The sequence below is a fragment of the Oncorhynchus nerka genome, linkage group LG3 (genome assembly GCF_034236695.1).
Source record: "Oncorhynchus nerka isolate Pitt River linkage group LG3, Oner_Uvic_2.0, whole genome shotgun sequence".
Classification (NCBI taxonomy): Eukaryota; Metazoa; Chordata; class Actinopteri; order Salmoniformes; family Salmonidae; genus Oncorhynchus; species Oncorhynchus nerka.
In genome coordinates this window covers 24,417,505-24,436,940 of record NC_088398.1, presented here as the reverse complement: position 1 = coordinate 24,436,940, position 19,436 = coordinate 24,417,505, and the positions used below count along the sequence as shown (strand labels likewise).

Genomic DNA, 19,436 nt, shown 5'->3' with positions numbered 1-19,436 from the left:
TTCAAGGGGGTTATGCAACCTTAAAGCACATGTACTGCACAAATGAACCTTCCTTTGACAAAAGACTAACTTTGTCATGCATTTACCAAAACAGTTGGTTATAACAGTTTGTTCAACTGAATGCATAACAAAAAAGTAATTGAGGGAAACCATTTTAAATCACAGAACTTTTAATTTCAAAAGAAATCCACATCCTCAGTTCGAGTTGGAAAAGATACAAATACACTGGGTGGATGAGAGGCCAGGGGGCTTTAGTAATACAGCTGCTGCAGAGGGGCAGTGCTGGCAGGTTATAATGCACAAGGATCAGAGAATAGCCACTACAGCGCTGGGGAGAACGAAAAAACTGCTTTCGTCAACAACAAAAAATCCAGAGAGCAAGCATATAATCGAATCTTTACATTTTATTCCGAACCATTAGCATTTTATAGAAATCAGTTTTAGATTAAAAATGTGGATAAACCATGGTACCCAAATAGCATGAAAAAAAGAGAAATAAAAATCAAATATCTAGTGGAGGAAGGGGCAGTAGAAGAGCAGCCATCTTGTGAGAAAAGCTGGTACCTCATCAGTGGGAGAATTCAAGAGACATCTGAAACAGAGGGATTGAATAATGGATGAAAACAGCATGGAGACAGAAATGAGATGACAAGGTAATGCATTAAAACTCTGAACAGAGAGAAAAATCTATTTTATGTGGCTGTAGGGATTGCTTTGTTTACTCTTCAAAAGCAAAATGGTGTATGGACAGAATGTGAAAACTGAAACTGATACTTACAACTAGCAGGCCTGGCGCCGTATCTTCGCATGATCTGGTCTTGTGTGAATTTCACAAAAGATTCGTATTGTTCTGCAACAGACGATTAAAAAGCCAATGGATTAGTACAAAGCTGTGAATGTGCAGATTCACGTACCAGATAAGACCCCAACATGTGTTGATACATTTGATACAAAATATAACACTTTGTGCTTCAGCCTTTACTAAACATCAGCTAAAAGGTTGATCATATTAATCATTCCAGTCAGAGCAGATGTATATTCTAGAAACATTAGCAGTCCTGGCTAGTAGTGTCTAGTACATAAATCCATATCTGCCAAGAGCAGCCCCTAATTAATCAAGAACAATCAGCAGGACATTAGATAATTCATTAAAAAGGTGTTCGGGGGGGTGAAAACAGTGCTAGTGCTAAAGGGTGTGAAAACATTTCAGATTTTCTTGAGACCGAACAAACTAAAGCCATTTTCACACAATCGTGCTGACCCGAACCACTGTGCAAGCTGACATTTTCCAACTTTTTACATGATTCCCATCATCTACAGTGGATGCATAACTATGCCAGCTCAGCTTGTTTCAGAGTGGCTCAGTAATGTGAAAAGCCCATTTGACTGAGGTTTACTGTCCCGTACCTGCAAGTTTTGTGTTGAGGATCTGTTCATACTCCTCCCGGATCTTCTCCTCGTGGTCTTTGAGCAAGCGCTCGCACAGGTAGCTCACCTGCCTCAGTGTGAACGACGGCTGGTCCTTCCTCGAGGCACCTGAGACACACAGTAACATTTTATGTAGACTGACACTGCCCATGCCATCTATACATACCATTACAGGTCAGAGTTCACAATGTCCTCTCTAGGAATAAATGTCTGCGCAATAATTGATTCATTTCCGTTTGTCGCCCAAGCAGCAGCCTAGACCAATGGTTCCCAACCGATGTGCTTGCGGGCCTAGAACTCCGGTGTTCACATGACTGGGCAGGGGTGCAGCTATGGGTGGGCATAGGCACACCCACTGGGGAGCCAGGACCTGCCAATCAGATAAGAGTTTTTACCCACAAAAGGGCTTTACTACAGAGAGAAATACTCTTGAGTTTCATCAGCTGTCCTGATGGCTGGTCTCAGATGATCACGCAGCTGAGAAGCCAGATGTAATTTTTTAAATTTTATTGTCACAGAATATTAATGATTTGCGGAATTAATCAGATGATATCTGAGGTCATTACCACTAAATAAATTAGGGCCATTTTAGGTGTGCCGCAGAATTTAATATCCCATCAAGATGTGCCACGGTTAGAAAAAAGGCACAAAAGTGGCACTAACGAGGCCCGGTCGCCAAGTCTCCTGAGCTTGGAGCTGGATCCAGGGGAAGGCTGAATGATTCATGCCCTGAGATTTTAAGTGTACTTTGACCCATTCTGAATTTCTGACCAAAGCTTTTAAAAGCTAGAACTAGACGAGAAGTATAATTACTAGAAAGAAGTGACAGATATTCACATTGAAGTCAATGGTCTCCCGAGTGGCGCAACGGTTTAAGGCACTGCATCGCAGTGCTAGAGGCGTCACGACTGATCCTGGGCTGTATCACAACTGGCTGTGAACGGGAGTCCCATAGGGCGGCGCACAATTGGCCCAGCGTCGTCCGGGTTAGGGGAGGGTTTGGCTGGGGTAGGCAGTCATGTAAATAAGAACTTGTTCTTAAGGAGAGGGCACTGACTAGCTATACTTGAGCCAATGGGAGCTATAAAAACATATACCGACTCCAAGCATCCTTATGTAACGTCTATGGGGGCTGAAATGTTTGGGGTTTGTATTACCACTGCATGCTCACACTGAACACCATATGAGTGGTGACGGGGTTTGGCAGGTGACTCAGTTGGCCCACCTCGCACAACATCAACACCCCCCCCCCCTGCGCACACACACACACACACACACACCTCACCTGGTGGGGAGCTGGGGGCGGTGAGGGAGGAGCTAGGGGCATCGGTGGAGCTACAGGCAGCCTCACTCTGGTTGAAGGCCCCCTCCAGCTGCCGCCGCCTCTGGTAGCGGCTGTACTCCTGACGGATGTTCTGGAAGATCTGCTCTGTAGAGGGGAAAGAACACAGGGGACATGGTCATAAACAGGGCTGGGAACAACCAGCACTCAGAGGACAAATGAAGATGGTGCCCGTCTAGTTGATTTTAGAAGACAACTAGCCACAGCCTGCCTTGAATACCCAAACATAAAAATAAATAATAATAAAATAAAAGTGACCGGTTCTTTTTAGATGGTCTCTGATCATCGCAAACCAGCCATGTCAGATAACTAAGAACATAGGCATTTTCAGAAGCTGAATGTGTTCCAAAATTGCATGTTGTTGATCACTACAAGCTAGTCATGCTATAGGCCTAGTAGGTGTAGTGTTCAATGATAGAATGTTTTCCTCAAGCCTCAATGAAGGCCCACAGCTATGCACACAACCTGTGAGCTGCAGTGTTCAGCTGATGTGGTTTTCAAAACAAAACAAATAAAACGCACTAACAGGAAGGAGCGCTTTAAAGCTGGGCGAGACTAACGTCAGCGACAAACACACACCAGCTGTGTCAACCCCCACAGCACACTTGCGTGCACACGCATACACTTCCTCAGAAAGAAACCACCCCTTCTGAGATCCCGTGAATGGCGAAGGAGTTCGTTTCACTTCTTCCTTCAAATCTTTCAGGAATTGTGATTCATCCATAGCTGACTAGGAGACAGTCAGGCTTAACAGGTATTCATGTCTGTGAGGGGCCAACTAAGCCAAGACAAAAATGGTAGACTGGTTGTTTTGTACCAGCATGTCTGGCAATAACACAGCAAGAAAACTACCTGAATAGCAGAGTGATTTATTTAGATAGATCTGGGTGACATCTGACTGCAATGCAGAGGGCGGGAAGGAGTGTGAAACAGGGCACCGGTCTGACATGCTACAGCCTCCTTTCCAGAAAAACTGGGTTGGGTTTCATCCTCCAAGGTCTTTGATCACTGCAGAGCTGTGCTTCAGCCAGGCTGCATCCCTAATGGCACCCTATACTCCATGTAGAGCCCTGGTCAAAAGGTAGGGCACTAGGCTTTAAAAAGGGATTAGGGTGCCATTTGGGATGAGGTAATCTAACGTAGCAGACGTAAAAGACAAAAACACCCGAGCGGAGTTCCCACATCCGGTTCTCAACGGAAAAGGAAGCTAGGTAGAATTAGCTCCTGCCCTGAAAACCGGATGCATCCGGTTGTTGGCAACACCCGCTAAGCCTTGGGACGAGCCTAGAGACCTGTGGGCAGAGCTAGGCCCTACATGTGCTCAGGCAGTGGTGGTACCCACTCTTCTTAGCCTAAGCAGTGGGACTGCACCTAAAGCCTTTTGACTTCAGTTCAGTGCCAATTCCAGTATTCAGCAAGCAATCCTGGAGGGAAATTGCTAGCCCCTAATTGGTAAAGACTTTTCTTGGCAGGGAGTCCATATGCCACTGGAAACCTTTTCAAATCAGATCCGCTAAGATCTGGAACCTCACTTGCAAGGTTTTTGACTAGGCCATGTTCAATAAGAGCATTAGCAAACATACAAAGACAGCTAAACCCATCAACCTGGTACTAAACTGAAAATTCACAGATTGGGTGTAAAGTTAAAAATATATATTGGGAGCCAGTGTTGATAGCCAGAGTGTGAAAGGAGGACTTATCCTTATTCTGCCTCAAAGGGTGAAGGGCCTGTGTGCACCATTCTAGGGAGGCCTTCCTCATTTATCTTGGGTTGAGAGAGCAACAGCAATATCTAGGTAAGAGCAAACATGGGGTGTGGGGGCGGCAGGTAACCTAGTGGTTAGAGCGTTGGGCCAGTAACCGAAAGGTTGCTAGATCGAATCCCCGAGCTGACAAGCTGTCTTTCTGCCCCTGAACAAGGCAGTTACAAAGACTGCCTAGGAACAGTGGGTTAAGTACAAAGTTGTTCTTAACTGACTTGCCAAGTTCAATCAAATTAAAAACATGCATGTCTCCATGAGCAGTTCTGCGGGGGAAGCTAGCTTGCCAGCCTAGATCGGCACGTTCTCAATTCAGACTTCCTCACCTCCACAAAATGCATCATAAGCAGCAGTAGTCCGCGGGGAGGGACATTGCATTGGACCCAAATATTCTCTCTGTAGAGGCAACAAGAACAGAATCTAGGCAAGATCAATTGAAAACTAGCCTTTTTCAGGTGTCATTTTGAGAGTGAGATTGCCAGTCAGTCACATGGCTAGCTCTGTATTATCAAGCTGGAAGCTTCAAATTAGCAGAGTACATGACAAAAGTAGCAGAGGGGTTGATGAGCTGAAGCCTTCCTGTGTTAATGCAGCTCTAATATGACAGGCGTTTGTTTATTTAGCCACTGCTAAACTTTCCTAACTTAATAAAAGCTGTACTTATCCCAGAGACCGGAGTATATGAAGGGGGCTAGAATAGACCTGGATGGCTTCCTCCTTGAAAAGTTCAGTTGAGGCGTGACTCAAAATGTTTCACGATGCTGCATGAACGGACTAGTTGAAAGGCCACTGTGTCAGAGTGTCTGCCAATGCTACCCCAAACAGATTGGTGCAATGAGCGTCGCATTGTTTATCTAAATAGCTTACCTACAATGAGGCTTAAGCCCAAATCATAAGTCACTCCCTAACATTAAGTAGTCAAAAGGTTTGATTATTTATGTCGGTGCCATGACAGCAAAAGTCACCAGCATCTCAATCTCCATTCCCGTAGGCTACATTTTGAGACACTCCATTTGATACATGGGTTTCTTCCCAGTACGGTACTTCCTATGAGTGCACAAAATTAAATCATTGAATTAATATTGGGATTCTATGTAACTAACGAATCTCTGCAGGCCTCGGCGTAAAGATTCATTTAACTTTTGAGATGTATGACCTTTAATTGTAGCATAAACATGTGATATTGTCATCTGATTGTCAAACAAAACACTTCAAAAAGGGCTCCTTTACTAGGCTACACACACACACACTTGCAACATATTTCCAGCATCCAAACAGTGTTAGGAAAAACACCACCGAGTGGAATGACATTTTGTCGATTGTCATTAGGCCAGAACTCATGCATCCACTGCTGTCCGAGCGTCAGCCATTCATCTCTGCCGTGGCAAAATGTCAGTGTTCTCGTCGAACCACATTGAATTTGAGCGTAGGCTATACCACCCGTTTTAAAGGACATTCTCATTTTTCATGCCTCTGACATGCAGATGGCTAATGTTAAATAATGGTGTAATAGCCTCGTGTTCTTGACATTGTTTTAATTATTGTAATAGGCAATGTTTTACCCATATGGCATACCGCCACTATTTATTTGGCTGGAACGCCATACTGGACCTCCTTAATTTCACCCCCTGATTTGATCAAACGCATTAAGTTGACAAGAGACATCCTTTTCCAAATCAGGGCACATCTGGACTTGGGTGTCTGTGCTGAATGATCTCAGAGCTCCAGGGTAACATTTTGAGTGACAAGTGAAATCCCTCCCCTGCTGCCAGTCACTGCCAGCCAGGCCAGCACTGCCAACCACCAGAATACCAATTTTAGGGTGTTGCCTAGCAACAATGACCCTGTCACGGCCAGGCCAAAGCAATCAATCACAGAGACTTCCTGCGAGAGGGAAAAGCCTCAGCTAAAAGGCTTAGGGAGAACAAATAAAAACAGTGTATAAGGAAAGAGATTGGCCAGATAAGTTGGACGTGGGGGACAGCGGTTGGTGGTGAAGAAAAAAAGAAAGAAAAAAAAAGTCAGTCCGACTCATTTCACCCTCCATTGCTGAAGTATAGTGGGGGGACTTACGGACTGCAAAGCCGCCAGGAAGCAGGCTGTATTGTGGGTCAGGACAAGTTGATGTAGCAAAGACCCTGTTAAAGTATAGAGACATCATTGGTTGCTACTAGAGCATGACTATCGGTGGGAACTGGCCACAGGGCTTAATCACTGCCGGGAAGTTGTGGTATAATGAATTGAAGAAAAATTCCGGCGACAAGTACCAGGCTAGCTAGGCTCACGCTGTGCTGAACATTAGCACAGAGAAGTAGGTCAGGTTGCAGTATTCTTCAAAACACAAACCAGCTTAATTTATTGCACAAGGTAAGAACCTGGAAGGTATTAAGAAATTCTGCACATAGATTTAAATTCAACATACCCCAACTCAGTGACCCACTGAAAACATCTGAGCTGATGCAGTCCGTCATGACAATACAGCACACGTACCACAAGTAGGGATGTGAACGTGGTCATTCGTGTGTAGAATATTCTAGCCAATTCATTGATGGTAGGCCCTACTTTACTGAAGTTGCGAGCCATTGCAAGACAAGAAATGCAAGAGAGTTCCATTGCGAGATGCAGCTTTGATTGCCAATAGATGGGCCTAGTGCACGGTTCTGTCTGCCTGCCTGGTGGTCGACCTGCCTATACGGTGTCCCACTCCGTACCTCGCTAGGAAAGACGTGTGTGTGTGTGTGTGTGTGTGTGTGTTCGCAGAAGTATGGCAACTAGATCAGTCTCCTCCATTCCAAAAATACTGATTCTTAGGAGTCGATTCCAAATCTTGACACTCAGAAATGGGAGAACTTATTGGACGGTGTCGTGACATTGGTATTATTAATGCAATGATTGCTATTTGTTGAATAATTAACCATTTATAATTAAGTGATTAAATTAAACAGGTAACCATTAACTCAGTAAAAATGTGGCAACATGGGAAAAGTTTAATGTTACCATTTCCCAAATTACCTCAAAGAATGAGAATATCGATTTCATAGCAGTCACTAATTCATTTCCTAATAAGTCTCATTCTGAACATTGCATTATTTGTAAATCTGCACAAATCCAGGTCTCACTAAATCATTCTGTACCACACAAATTGAGTTTATCATTTACTTACTAACAAGCTAAACGATAATATTAAAGAAAGTCTAGGTTATTGGTTCGAACTTAATACAAATGGCAACAGGTCCCTAGCGGACCAACACAATAGGACACGTTACACAAGATGGAGATTTAAAGAACGAATAAGTGCATGAGAAAAACACTTCGATACATTTGTAGACCGTTTAGTTTAACCCTAACACCTTACCATGAACTGCCACTTTTATGGGTCAGAATTATAATGAACGTATTTACTTGAAGGTCTCTGTTGGGTATCTACTTATGTAACAGAGTTCCGCTTAGTGGGATAGGCTTGGCCAACACCCGTTTCTTTTGATGGCCGCGTCTCCTTCGTTAGCCGGTGTAATTATCTGATTGTGACATCTTGTGGCTAATTTCTTTCTCTTAGTCGTCTGCTTCCTTGCGCTCGGACTGTGAGAGTGGGTTTCTGAGGAGGCTAATCAGCAGTGTCGACACACCCAGCTTGGGTTGGAGGGCTGTGGAGAGAACGGATGACTTGAAGAGAAATAACCGGTTGGTTCTTCTTGAATGCACTGTCTTAGATAAAGTAACCAACAATGGCCTTGATTGTTAAGAGGTTCCTTTGTCGTCCTCATGCATTTGGAGTCACGGCTAATCGTGGACCTCGGCTGCAGCGCGAGGTCAACTTAGTCTGGTATGTAAATTCTTGACTCCAGTTTTATACCCTCGGGTCACAAAGGGGCGTTTCAGTCTTTATGACATGCCTTCTGGGTTCCCTGGAGCGTCGCTCGTTACAAGGCAAGGTATTACAACTTACCAGGATCTCATGTAGACAACTATCACAGTTCATCTTTACATATCCAGATCAAATAGTGTTTATTTTCTACACAACGCACAGTATGTAAACATGTACAGTTGAAGTCGGACGTTTACATACACCTTAACCAAACACATTTAAACTCAGTTTCACAATTCCTGACATTTAATCCTAGTAAAAAATTCCCTGTCTTTGGTCAGTTAGGATCACCACTTTATTTTAAGAAAGTGAAATGTCAGAATGATAGTAGAGAGAATGATTTATTTCAGCTTTAATTTCTTTCATCACATTCCCAGTGGGTCAGAAGTTTACATACTCTCAATTAGTATTTGGTAGCATTGCTTTTAAATTGTTCAACTTGGGTCAAACGTTTCGGGTAGCCTTCTACAATAAGTTGGGTGAATTTTGGCCCATTCCTCCTGACAGAGCTGGTGTAACTGAGTCAGGTTTGTAGGCCTCCTTGCTCACACATGCTTTTTCAGTTCTGCCCACAAATTTTCTATAGGATTGAGGTCAGGGCTTTGTGATGGCCAATCCAATACCTTGACTTTGTTGTCCTTAAGCCATTTTGCCAAAACTTTGGAAGTTATTGCATGTTACGGTTGAGGTAGATTCTCCATAAGGCCCACACAGACACTCCAGTCCCAAACACTAACAGGACAAATGCGTTAAGATTCACAATGCGCGTGGGGCATCATAACCCCCCCACACACACACACACACAACAACAACAACAATCCCCTCTATACCTCTCCCCCTCTGCGGGGGGGGGGAGATCTCCGTAGAACTGTGATCCATTGTAACCTTATCCTCACAGGCCAGTCATGACAACAGGGAGAATACAAGTCATCCATCTATGGAAAAACAAAAAAATAAGCACTTTTTTGATTATACAAAATTGGTCTCTCAGCTGAAGTGGTTTAATCTTTTCTCTATACCAAGAAAACATATTTTGAGTTGTGACAAACCATATAATTACTGGCCAGACAACTTTGAAAAACAGAATGACTGAATTTAAAGTAAAAATGTGTAACTAGGGAATTAAGCTCTTCTCCCAAGGACATCAATGACAGATTCCGTAAGTTTTACGAGAGACTATATAGGCACATCTAAAGCAGACCCGAACCCTTTAATCATGCAAAACTTTTGGAAAGACTAATCTCCCTGCCCTGAACCAGGAATATTCTAACTTCCAGAATAAGAAATCTGAGAAATTCGAGTAACAATTACATCTCTAAAAAGCAACAAGACCCCAGGCCCAGATGGATTCCCTGGTGAATTCTATAAAACATTAAGCGACATTCTCTCCCTACCTGTACAGGCCAATGAGGATGGAGCTCTCCCACCTACTTGAATGTGGTAGTTATTACAGTTATTCATAAGAAGGGTAAAGATCCGGAAGAAGCAGGGTCATCCAGTCCAATATCTCACCTCAATACAGACCAGAAGATCTTTGCAAAAACTCTGGCTAACAGGCTTAGCACTTTAGTAGGGAAATTTGTCCAGTAGGACCAGACCGGCATCATGCCCGACAGAAACTCATTCTTCAACATTATGTATTCTCAGGTTACCCAACATTGACCTTGCCGTTACATCTTAACGCTGAAAAAGCCTTTGACCAAGTTGAGTCGTCCTATTTGTGGTTCTACAGAAATGTAATATCGGAGACACGTTCATAAAAATAAAAATGGAGCCAGCTTCTATATAGGAACCCCATGTGCAAGAATAATCAACAAACCAATCAGTCACCCTGATTTAACCTTTAGAGGGACAAAACAAGGTTGTGCGCTGTTGCCTCTGCTTTTTGCTCTAGCCATTGAACGCTGCTCAAGAGGTCAGATCTCACAACAATACAAGGCTAAAAAACTAAAGACGTAAATAAGATCTCTATACGCAGATGACATTCTCTATGTAACAGAACCACAATCCAGTAGTCCAGTTTTTTTATTTTATTATTAACCTGTTTGGTACCTTCTTGTGACATAGAACCAATTGGAACAAGAGCAAACTAATGCCCAGTCAGTTGCAAAACCCCTCTTGGTTAGAACATCTTCCATTTAAGTGCACTCTTCAGAAATGTTTTCCTACCTAGTAATTGTAGTTACCAAACAACGCTCCTCTGTATTTAAAATAGAATTTCCCACCTATGATGCAAAATTTCAAGGCAAACATAAATTTTAGAGAACTCTCCCAATTTCCCTGCTCAGAAGAATGAATGCCAGCAAGATGGTCTTCCTCCGGCAAATGCTTTACCTAATCCAAAACATCATGGTATTCATACCCAAGTCCTTTAACGAACAACTGGACTCAATTATAAAAAACAGAGGAGAGGTTGTTTTTTTAAAACACCTTGGTAAGTCCCGAGTTTTTTATTTTTTTTGTACCTTTATATAACTAGCCAAGTCAGCTAAGAACAAAATCCTATTTACAATGACGGCCTACCCGACTGACTCTCCAAATGTTATATTTTCCTATTGGGCCGCTAACCTCTGTGCTGTTACGTTTTGGCTGCTCACTTAGTATAGAGCGTGAGGATTGCCACCCCTTTATTGGTGCTGTGGTTATGTCCCGTCAATTTGGAGATGTCACTTTGTAGTAATAATCATATTATACATACCACAGTCCGTATCTGTAAGCAATTATTATTATTTTTTTGTTTTACCTTCGCAGGAATGATATTGGCCTACCTATAGTGCCCCGCTTACCTTGATAACAACTGAGCAATGGGGAGAGCTAGGGATCAATAGAATAGGGGATCTATATATAGAAGGGACCTTTGCTTCCTTTGATTTGCTGAGGGAAACATGTAATCTACCCAAAAGTAACTTCTTCAGATACCTACAGAATAGAGGCCAAGTTATAGAACATCTTCCTACATCTGGAACTGCTAAACCTTCCATATACACCATTCTTATGCGGGTTCAATAAAAACAATATTTGAGCAAAGAAATGAGAGTCAAAGTTGGAAAGGTCAAGGAATTCCCTCTCAACCAATATAGCATTGGATTGACAAAGCTAGTTAAAAATTCAAAATTTAAAGCAGGCCTTTCTTTTGGATATAGATCTCCCTAAATAGCAGAAAACAGATTGTACAGACAACTTCCCTGCCAGTTGTTGACAATATTTATCAGATTGCAGCAGCCACTACTCTTAAACCTTTGGATGCCTTCTACCACAGCACCTACCATAGCATCCTGATTGAAAAAGGTTGTCTGGTCCTCATTAAAATCCCCGTAGATCAGTTAATTATTCCAATCAAGTGGGCTGAAGTGCCCTGGGAACTACAACAAAGGAAACCCGACTGGTTTGTAGGGAATGCCAATAAATATGCAGGGGGGGCTGGACAGAAGAAACTGCCTTCACTGGCAAACCAATGTCTGCAGACACACCAACATCTTACATTCCTTTCCACTCTGCAGTATGTAATTCAGCAAGCGAGGCGGATACTGAGTAAAATGCCAGTGTACATTGAGGATAGCTGGCCTGTACATACACAAAAGCCATTAAAGTGGTGAAAGAAAACCCAACTAATCAAGAGAAAGGGGCTAAATTGCAGAAGGAGATTGTGTGCACTACACAGGAAGGCAGACAAACACCTCTTCCTCCATCTGCCCGTTACACGAGCTTCTTCAGCTGTTGAAACCTGCATGCGTGTAAACCTGCCAACACCCTTGTGACGGTGCTAGATTTTCTGCTTCGTACATCAAAAGTGCCATCAGCCTTATCTTGTGATGGATCAGGTTTTTTTCTGGATCAAAGAGGGGCTTAGGTGGGGGCTGTGGTGGGTCCCTTGGCACAGCCGAATGAGAATTCTAGAGGCCCCCTTAACAGGGTTTCATTTTTAAGCCAATTTCTTGCAATTCTACAAAATGTCTCCATGGAGCAGAGATAAAATGGACTAATTTAAAGCTCATTTAAAAAAAATCTAAAACATTTTGCAATTGGGCGGAGAATATTTTTCGGAAGTTTAAAGCAAATTTCCTGTGATTCCACACATTCTGCCATTGAGATGCTATTTTCCTGCATTTGTCCTATGCCATGTCCTATGCAGTTTTATTTTGCTCAAACATAATAAAATGAATAAAGGTATTGTTTTAGAATTTTCAATTCACTCCTAGACTTTATTTCAGTGATTGTTTGTTCACAAAAGACAAAGATATCTACATACTTTATATCTGGTTTCAGTTGTTTAATTTGACACATAAAGCGTTATTCCCCATCCAGAAAATTAATACAGTGTTTGGACTTAAGAGTCTCGAAAAAATGGTTAGGTGGAGCCCCTAATGATTTCACTGGCAGATAAACCCTGGATACACAGCTTCTCCTTTTCAAAAGAGAGAAAAAATACAAATGTAGCTATGAAACAAGTCCTTGTCCAAACAAACAGGCTTAGGACTATCCTACATGTCAGTTGCGCAATCTGATTTGGTGCGAGGGGCTAGACTAGACAGGACCAGGCCAACTGTCTTTGTTTGGCTTTGTCCAGAACTGGGAAGCCAGTCACACAGTTCCCATTTCACTTCCACTATCAGCAAGTCATAGCTTACAAATATCTCAAGGACAGAACATTTCAAAGCTACTGCCTAATATCCGCTCACCATTTTTGATATCAGTCATTTTGCAGTAACATTGTCAGAGGACAAAAGTGGTTGAGGAATGTTAAGGTATTCACTCTGTGGGCATTCAATTTAGGTACATTCCAGAAGAGCGATCACCCCTTTCAAAAGGTCAATGGGTGCCATGAAGAATACCAATTCCCGAGCGGTACAGCGGTCTAAAGCACTGCATCTCAGTGCAAGACGCATCATTACAGTCCCCTGGTTCGAATCCATGCTGTACCACATCCAGCTATGAGGGCAGCACACAATTGGCCCAGCGTCGTCCGGGTTTGGCCATCACCGTAAATGAGAATATGTTCTTAACTGACTTGCCTAGTTAAATAAAGGTTCAATACAAATAAAAACCACAGGTGGGGCGCAGGAAGCCGGTGGCCATGGGAGTTCAGTGTGTGCCCAGTTCAGTGTGTGCCCATTTTCAGAGTGAGGTTGTCACAATGCCAACATATTACTAATAATGTGATACTTGGCCTGGTATCACAATACCAAGTAGTATCATGATACCACAGAGTTTGCGCCCCCCCCGCCATCACGATACTAAGGACACCTGTTCCCATTCTATATGTTCAGCACGTGTGCTGCACAAAAACTTGTCCCTGACATTCACACCTCTACTCAATCCAACACATTAAATGCTATTTATCCCTTTTTCCAGTGCCATCCACATTTTTGCATAGCCAGTGTGTTGTTAGCTAGCCGGCCAGGTAACATGACAAAACAAAACAGTTTGTTGTGGGATGTGGTAACGTCGGTAACATGGGGGATAACTTTTGAGTGGTTTTCAGTGATATAAAGGCACAAGCATGACTGTTACTGTGGTCCGCTTTTCCTCTATGGCTGTGGCACTCTGAAGCTGCGTGACAGCGATGCCTAGTCAGACGGGCCTGCTTGTTACAGGCAAAATGAAAAACATTAAATGCGAGCCGCACCAATAATTAAACAAATGTAACAAAATAAAGTCCTGCTTGCACACCCCAGCTAAATAACATTTTAAAACAGAGATGCACAGAAAGAACAGATGGAGAAAAGCAGCTAAGTAGACTAATGGTTGGTTAAGGGTTGCAGCTGGCTGCTTACAGCTGCCACACGTGATATTGGATGAAACTCTCATTCTGATATGCCATATCTGGCATCGTACTCTGAACTCTGATATTCTAGTTGTAGGACACGTAGGGATGCATTTTGCAGGAAGGCAGACAGAGAGGTAGTGATCACACCAGAGGAAGGTCTGTTTGAACTGCTCTTTTATTGCGCAGTGGGTAATATACTGAGTCTGCAAACATGGTCCTTACGGATCTAAACGATCCACATGGATTACCTATATTGAGATCAATCTGGAGGTGAAAGAAACACCCGTTTAGGAAAGGTGCTGGCTAGCGGAGTAGAACACTTGAAAAATAAAAAAAGGAGAGCTGCACAACAGGAACTCCGATGCAATGATTTTATAACCAACATTTTGACAGAAATAGCCGTCTTCATCAGGGTATAATGGTGAAGAGATCAAAACAATGAATAAGTTGGCATCCATGCAAATATGTAAAAAAAAAAAAGGTGCAACCACCAACTGCCTTGGTTAGGGGCTGAAGGAAAAGCAGTCAACAATTTAAAGAGACAGGCCAGACAAAGACAAACCAGGGGGGTTAACCAGTTAACCAGGAGGCAGTCCACCCTACACTCTTAGGATTTTGAGTCATTGAAATTATCTTTGTGACAGGAGGAGCTGCCCAGCCATTGAACTGCAGCAGGATGCAGGGCTTGAATTAGGGTTATACTCAGCTAAATTTGAGTCTAGGAAAAGACTAATAAAACAACATTTAAAAGACGTACTGGTGTGCACCAAACTGAATTTTAAAAAAATTCTGCATGAAACAAACATGGGGTTCAAAATTAAAGATGGGGGGGGGCAGCATTGTAATCCTCCAGTTAACATATTATACACACACACCTCAACAAATAAATACTATCAAATTGTGCCAAGTGGGAGCAGGGTTTTAATTAGGGTTTAGACAGCTGTGAAGATTAGATGCTGTCAAATAGTTCGCCTCTACCCCGGTGACAGCACATTCAATGAGCTTTGTTGGATTGCAGTCGAGATATCCAGGTAATTATCTTGCCACCCCTGCAGCCCCCACGCTGGCTCAATTCTCACAGGGGATAACCTTTTCAATCGGGTGGGCAGGATAGGTGCGAGCATAAAGGAGTAGAACAATGCCCTTTCAGCCCAGGGAAAAGCGAGAAGGTACAAAAAAAATAACATGTGTTCCCACACTTCTAAACGAAAAGGCTTGGGCGTTTCAATGCAGCGTTCTACTACATAAAAATGAAGTCTGCTCATTGAATAAAGTGGGTTAAATGTACAGCACTAAGTGCCTAGTTAGGCAACCTCAACTGGTCATTGCGAACTTCGCATGTTTTATTTTAGTCACACGAAACAAATCTTTGATTGTGGACCATGCAAAGAAAGCATGTAATGTTACGTTAGCCAACTAGCTGGGTTGGGGTTGTTATGCAGCTAGCTTAGCAAGCTGACTACAAAACATGCCTTTTTTGCTTTGTGTCATAGATAATGGTGCTAGCTAGCTAACATGCCAGGCAATTCAAATTCATTCCTTAATATATTAGTCAACGACTAACTAGTTAGCCAGCTATGACGTTAGGTTAGCGATCTGACTGCGTTCAGTTAGTTACAGAGCAAACGTTAAGCTAGCTCCTGTAACGTTAGGTACCTAACTAGTTAACGTTAGCTTATATACACCAACCCCCATTCTCGAGAATCACCCATTCCACTCCACCCTAACCCCCTCCCCATATCACCCGCCTGAAATGCAGCTAAATCCAACTATTGACAATTTCTTACCTGGAGTTAGCCTGTGCTCTCCTCCCATAGCCGGGGGAGACATCGAGTGTGATGATGGGCAGTCAACTGGCGGACGGAGGTTGCACCTTTGAGGGGACGGGGTGCTTGGAGCCCCCGGTAGTGCATTGCACCTTCTTCGCTTAGGAGACTGAGGACTGAGTAGGGCCTCAAACTCCATCGAGCGCTTTAACGTAGCTCCACACGCCATGGTGCCTGCTCAAAAGAGACAACGAAGATGTACGGTAGACAAACGAAAAATATATTCTAAAAATGCTGTAGTCGATTTTCTCTTTTCTGTTTCCCTCTCTTCACAACAACGGTTTGCCGAAACCGGGATAGTGAGCCAACCAACTGCGGTGCCTATCGACTGAATTTCTAAAACGTCACAAGGGCCGAACGTACCATTCTACAAAAATAGGGAGAACTTAGTTTTCGGAAAATAAATTACTCCCGTAAAATGTTTCGTATAGAGCATAATTGTGATATTTAGATTTTATTTGAGATTGTATCCATTCAACATACATGGGTGGTAAATTTGGTTAATGATGTACTACTTTACACGTTTATTGTTGTCATCCGCCACTTTTCTTTTATGACGAGTATTTTCAGTTTAACTCAAATTTGAGGTTAACGAGAGCACCGGATTGTTTTTTAATCGGTTGACGAGAGTGGCTTTTCTGCTCCTTTTATCAGGTAGGCCACAGTTTGTATCTGTTGTCTATCATGTCAAAACACTATATTCCCTCTTTACATACATCAATGAAAACCAAAGGCATTTCAAATGTCCCTTCACTTCCCATCAATTATGTATTTTTAAATTAATGTTGAGCAACTCATGCAAGAGCACCAGATCTGTTGGTGCTCTTTCCAACTACATTGTTTATTGTCAAGCCAAACATGACAATGAGTGACGGTTAAGCATGATAGCCTGAGTGCCAGTCTGTTTTTGCTGTCTCTAGATGTTCAATTTAATTAGTTATGGTTACTTTGCAGTCTCACCTCCCTTCTTGCTTTTTGCCCTCATATTATTTCATCCATGTTTTTTTCAATATTGCAAAGAATATCACAGGGGAAACCTTTGAACCACAAATTAATAGATTTGGCTAAGGCTCCTCATAGGTTAATATGCCACTGTCTGCAAGAATACAGCCTAAACATTTGCTAATTGTGATGCATTTAATTAGATACTGTGAGTCCATTGTGACACTACAGGTGAAATGCGTTGTGTACAATGTAGCCTAGAGCCCACTGCACAGGGGAGGCTTCTTTTTGCATGATGGATGTTAGCATGTCATGTCATTATAGGTCTCTCCCCATGACTTTTCTCTCTACCATTGTCTATTAGAAGTTCACGCAGTCCAAGTGATCCTCAATGGTCACTGACACTGAGGCAATATGTAGTAGCTGCAAGCTTCATACTCGTCGCCAAACCCACTGGCTCCAGGTCATCTACAAGACCCTGCTAGGTAAAGTCCCGCCTTATCTCTGCTCGCTGGTCACCATAGCTGCACCCACCTGTAGCACGCGTTCCAGCAGGTATATCTCACTTGTCATCCCCAAAGCCAATTCCTCCTTTGGCCGCCTCTCCTTCCAGTTCTCTGCTGCCAATGACTGAAACTAACTACAAAAATCTCTGAAACTGGAAACGCTTATCTCCCTCACTAGCTTTAAGCACCAGCTGTCAGAGCAGTTCACATATCACTGCACCTGTACATAGCCCATCTATAAATAGCCCAAACAACTACCTCTTCCCCTACTGTATTTATTTATTTATGCTCCTTTGCACCCCAGTATTTCTACTTTGCACACTCATCTACTGTCAAATCTACCATTCCAGTGTTTTAATTGCTATATTGTATTGCCACCATAGCCTATTTATTGCCTTTACCTCTGTTATCTCACCTCATTTACTCACATTGTATATAGACTTATTTTTCTACGGTATTATTGACTGTATGTTTGTTTTACTCCATGTGTAACTCTGTTATTATGTGTTGAACTGCTTTTCTTTATCTTGGCCAGGTCACAGTTGTAAAAAAAAAGTTAGCGGTGGTGCGTGCTAGTTAGCGGTGGTGCGTGCTAATAGCGGTTCAATCGGTGACGTCACTCACGCTGAGACCTTGAAGTAGTGGTTCCCCTTGCTCTGCTAGGGCCGCAGCTTTTGTGGAGCGATGGGTAACGATGCTACGTCGGTGTCAGTTTTCTGTGTGTGCAGAGGATCCTGGTTCGAGCCCGGCGAGGGGACGGACTGGGTAGCCATTTGATCAGCTATTGAGCAGTCTTATGTTCAGGGTCCTGTTGGTTCCAGTCTTGGTGCACTGGTAACACTTGCTATGCAGTAGCAGAGAAAACAGTCAATGGCTTGGATGGCTGGAGTCTTTGACAATTGTTGGAGCTTTCCTCTGACACCGCCTGGTATAGAGGTCCTGAATGGCAGGGAGCTTGCCCCTAGTGATGTACTGGGCCGTACTCACCACCCTCTGTAGCGCCTTGTGGTCCGGTGCCGTGCCAAGTGGTGATGCAGCTAGTCAAGATGCTATCAATGGTGCAGCTGTGGAACTTTTTGAGGATCTGAGAGCCCATGCCAAATCTTTTCAGCCTCCTGAGGGGGGAGAGGCGCTGTCGTTCCTTCTTCACAATGGCGTGGGTGTGTTTAGACCATGTTAATTCCTTAGTGATGTAAACACAGAGGAACTTGAACGTTCTCGACCCACTCCACTAAAGCCCCATCGATGTGGATGGGGGCGTGCTTGCCCCTCTATTTCCTGTAGTCTACGATTAGCTCCTTTATCTTGCTGATGTTGAGGTAGAGGTTGCTGTCCTAGCACCACACTGTTAGGTCTCTGACCTTCTCACTGAAGGCTGCCTCATCGTCGTTGTTGATTAGTCCTACCACTGTCGTTTCGTCAGCAAACTTGATGATGGTGTTGGAGTTATGTGCGACCACACAGTTGTGGGTGAACAGGGAGTACAGGAGGGGACTAAGCACACACCCTTGAGGGGCCCCCGTGTTGATGGCCTTCGTTGCAGATGTGTTGTTGCCTACCCTCTCAGGCAGTGCGGGCGGCCCGTCAGGAAGTACAGGATCCAGTTGCAGGGGTAGATGTTCCATCCCATGGTCCAGAGCTTGATGATGAGCTTGGAGGGGACTATGGTGTTGAATGCTGAGTTGTAATCAATGAACAGCATTCTTACATAAAGTAGGTATTCCTTTTGTCCAGGTGGGTGAAGGTTGTGTGGAGTGCAATAGAGATTGCGTCATCTGTGGATCTGTTGGGGTGGTATGCGAATTGGAGGTGTCTGGGAAGATGATGTTGATGTGAGTCAAACTAGCCTTTCGACGTGGCTATAGCTGTGAGTGCTATGTGGGCGGTAGTCATTTAGGTAGGTTACCTTGGTGTTCATGGGCAAGAGGACTATTGTGGTCTGCTTGAAACAAGCAGTGCGAGATCACCCAGTCGTTTCTGCTATGGAGAGCAATATCTTC

General features: G+C 43.4%; 1 protein-coding gene across 1 annotated transcript; it reads right to left on the bottom strand.

The window, feature by feature from the left end:
• Positions 1–152: 152 nt before the first annotated feature.
• Positions 153–17,570, bottom strand: LOC115105403 (akirin-1-like). Its single transcript, XM_029627408.2, has 6 exons — positions 17,465–17,570; positions 15,950–16,162; positions 2,714–2,857; positions 1,408–1,536; positions 779–850; positions 153–592 (listed from the first exon to the last, which is right to left on the bottom strand). The coding sequence occupies exons 2-6, from the start codon at positions 16,155–16,157 to the stop codon at positions 582–584; spliced, it is 564 nt and encodes a 187-aa protein (XP_029483268.1). The 5' UTR covers positions 16,158–16,162; positions 17,465–17,570; the 3' UTR covers positions 153–581.
• Between the last annotated feature and the right edge of the window lie 1,866 nt (positions 17,571–19,436).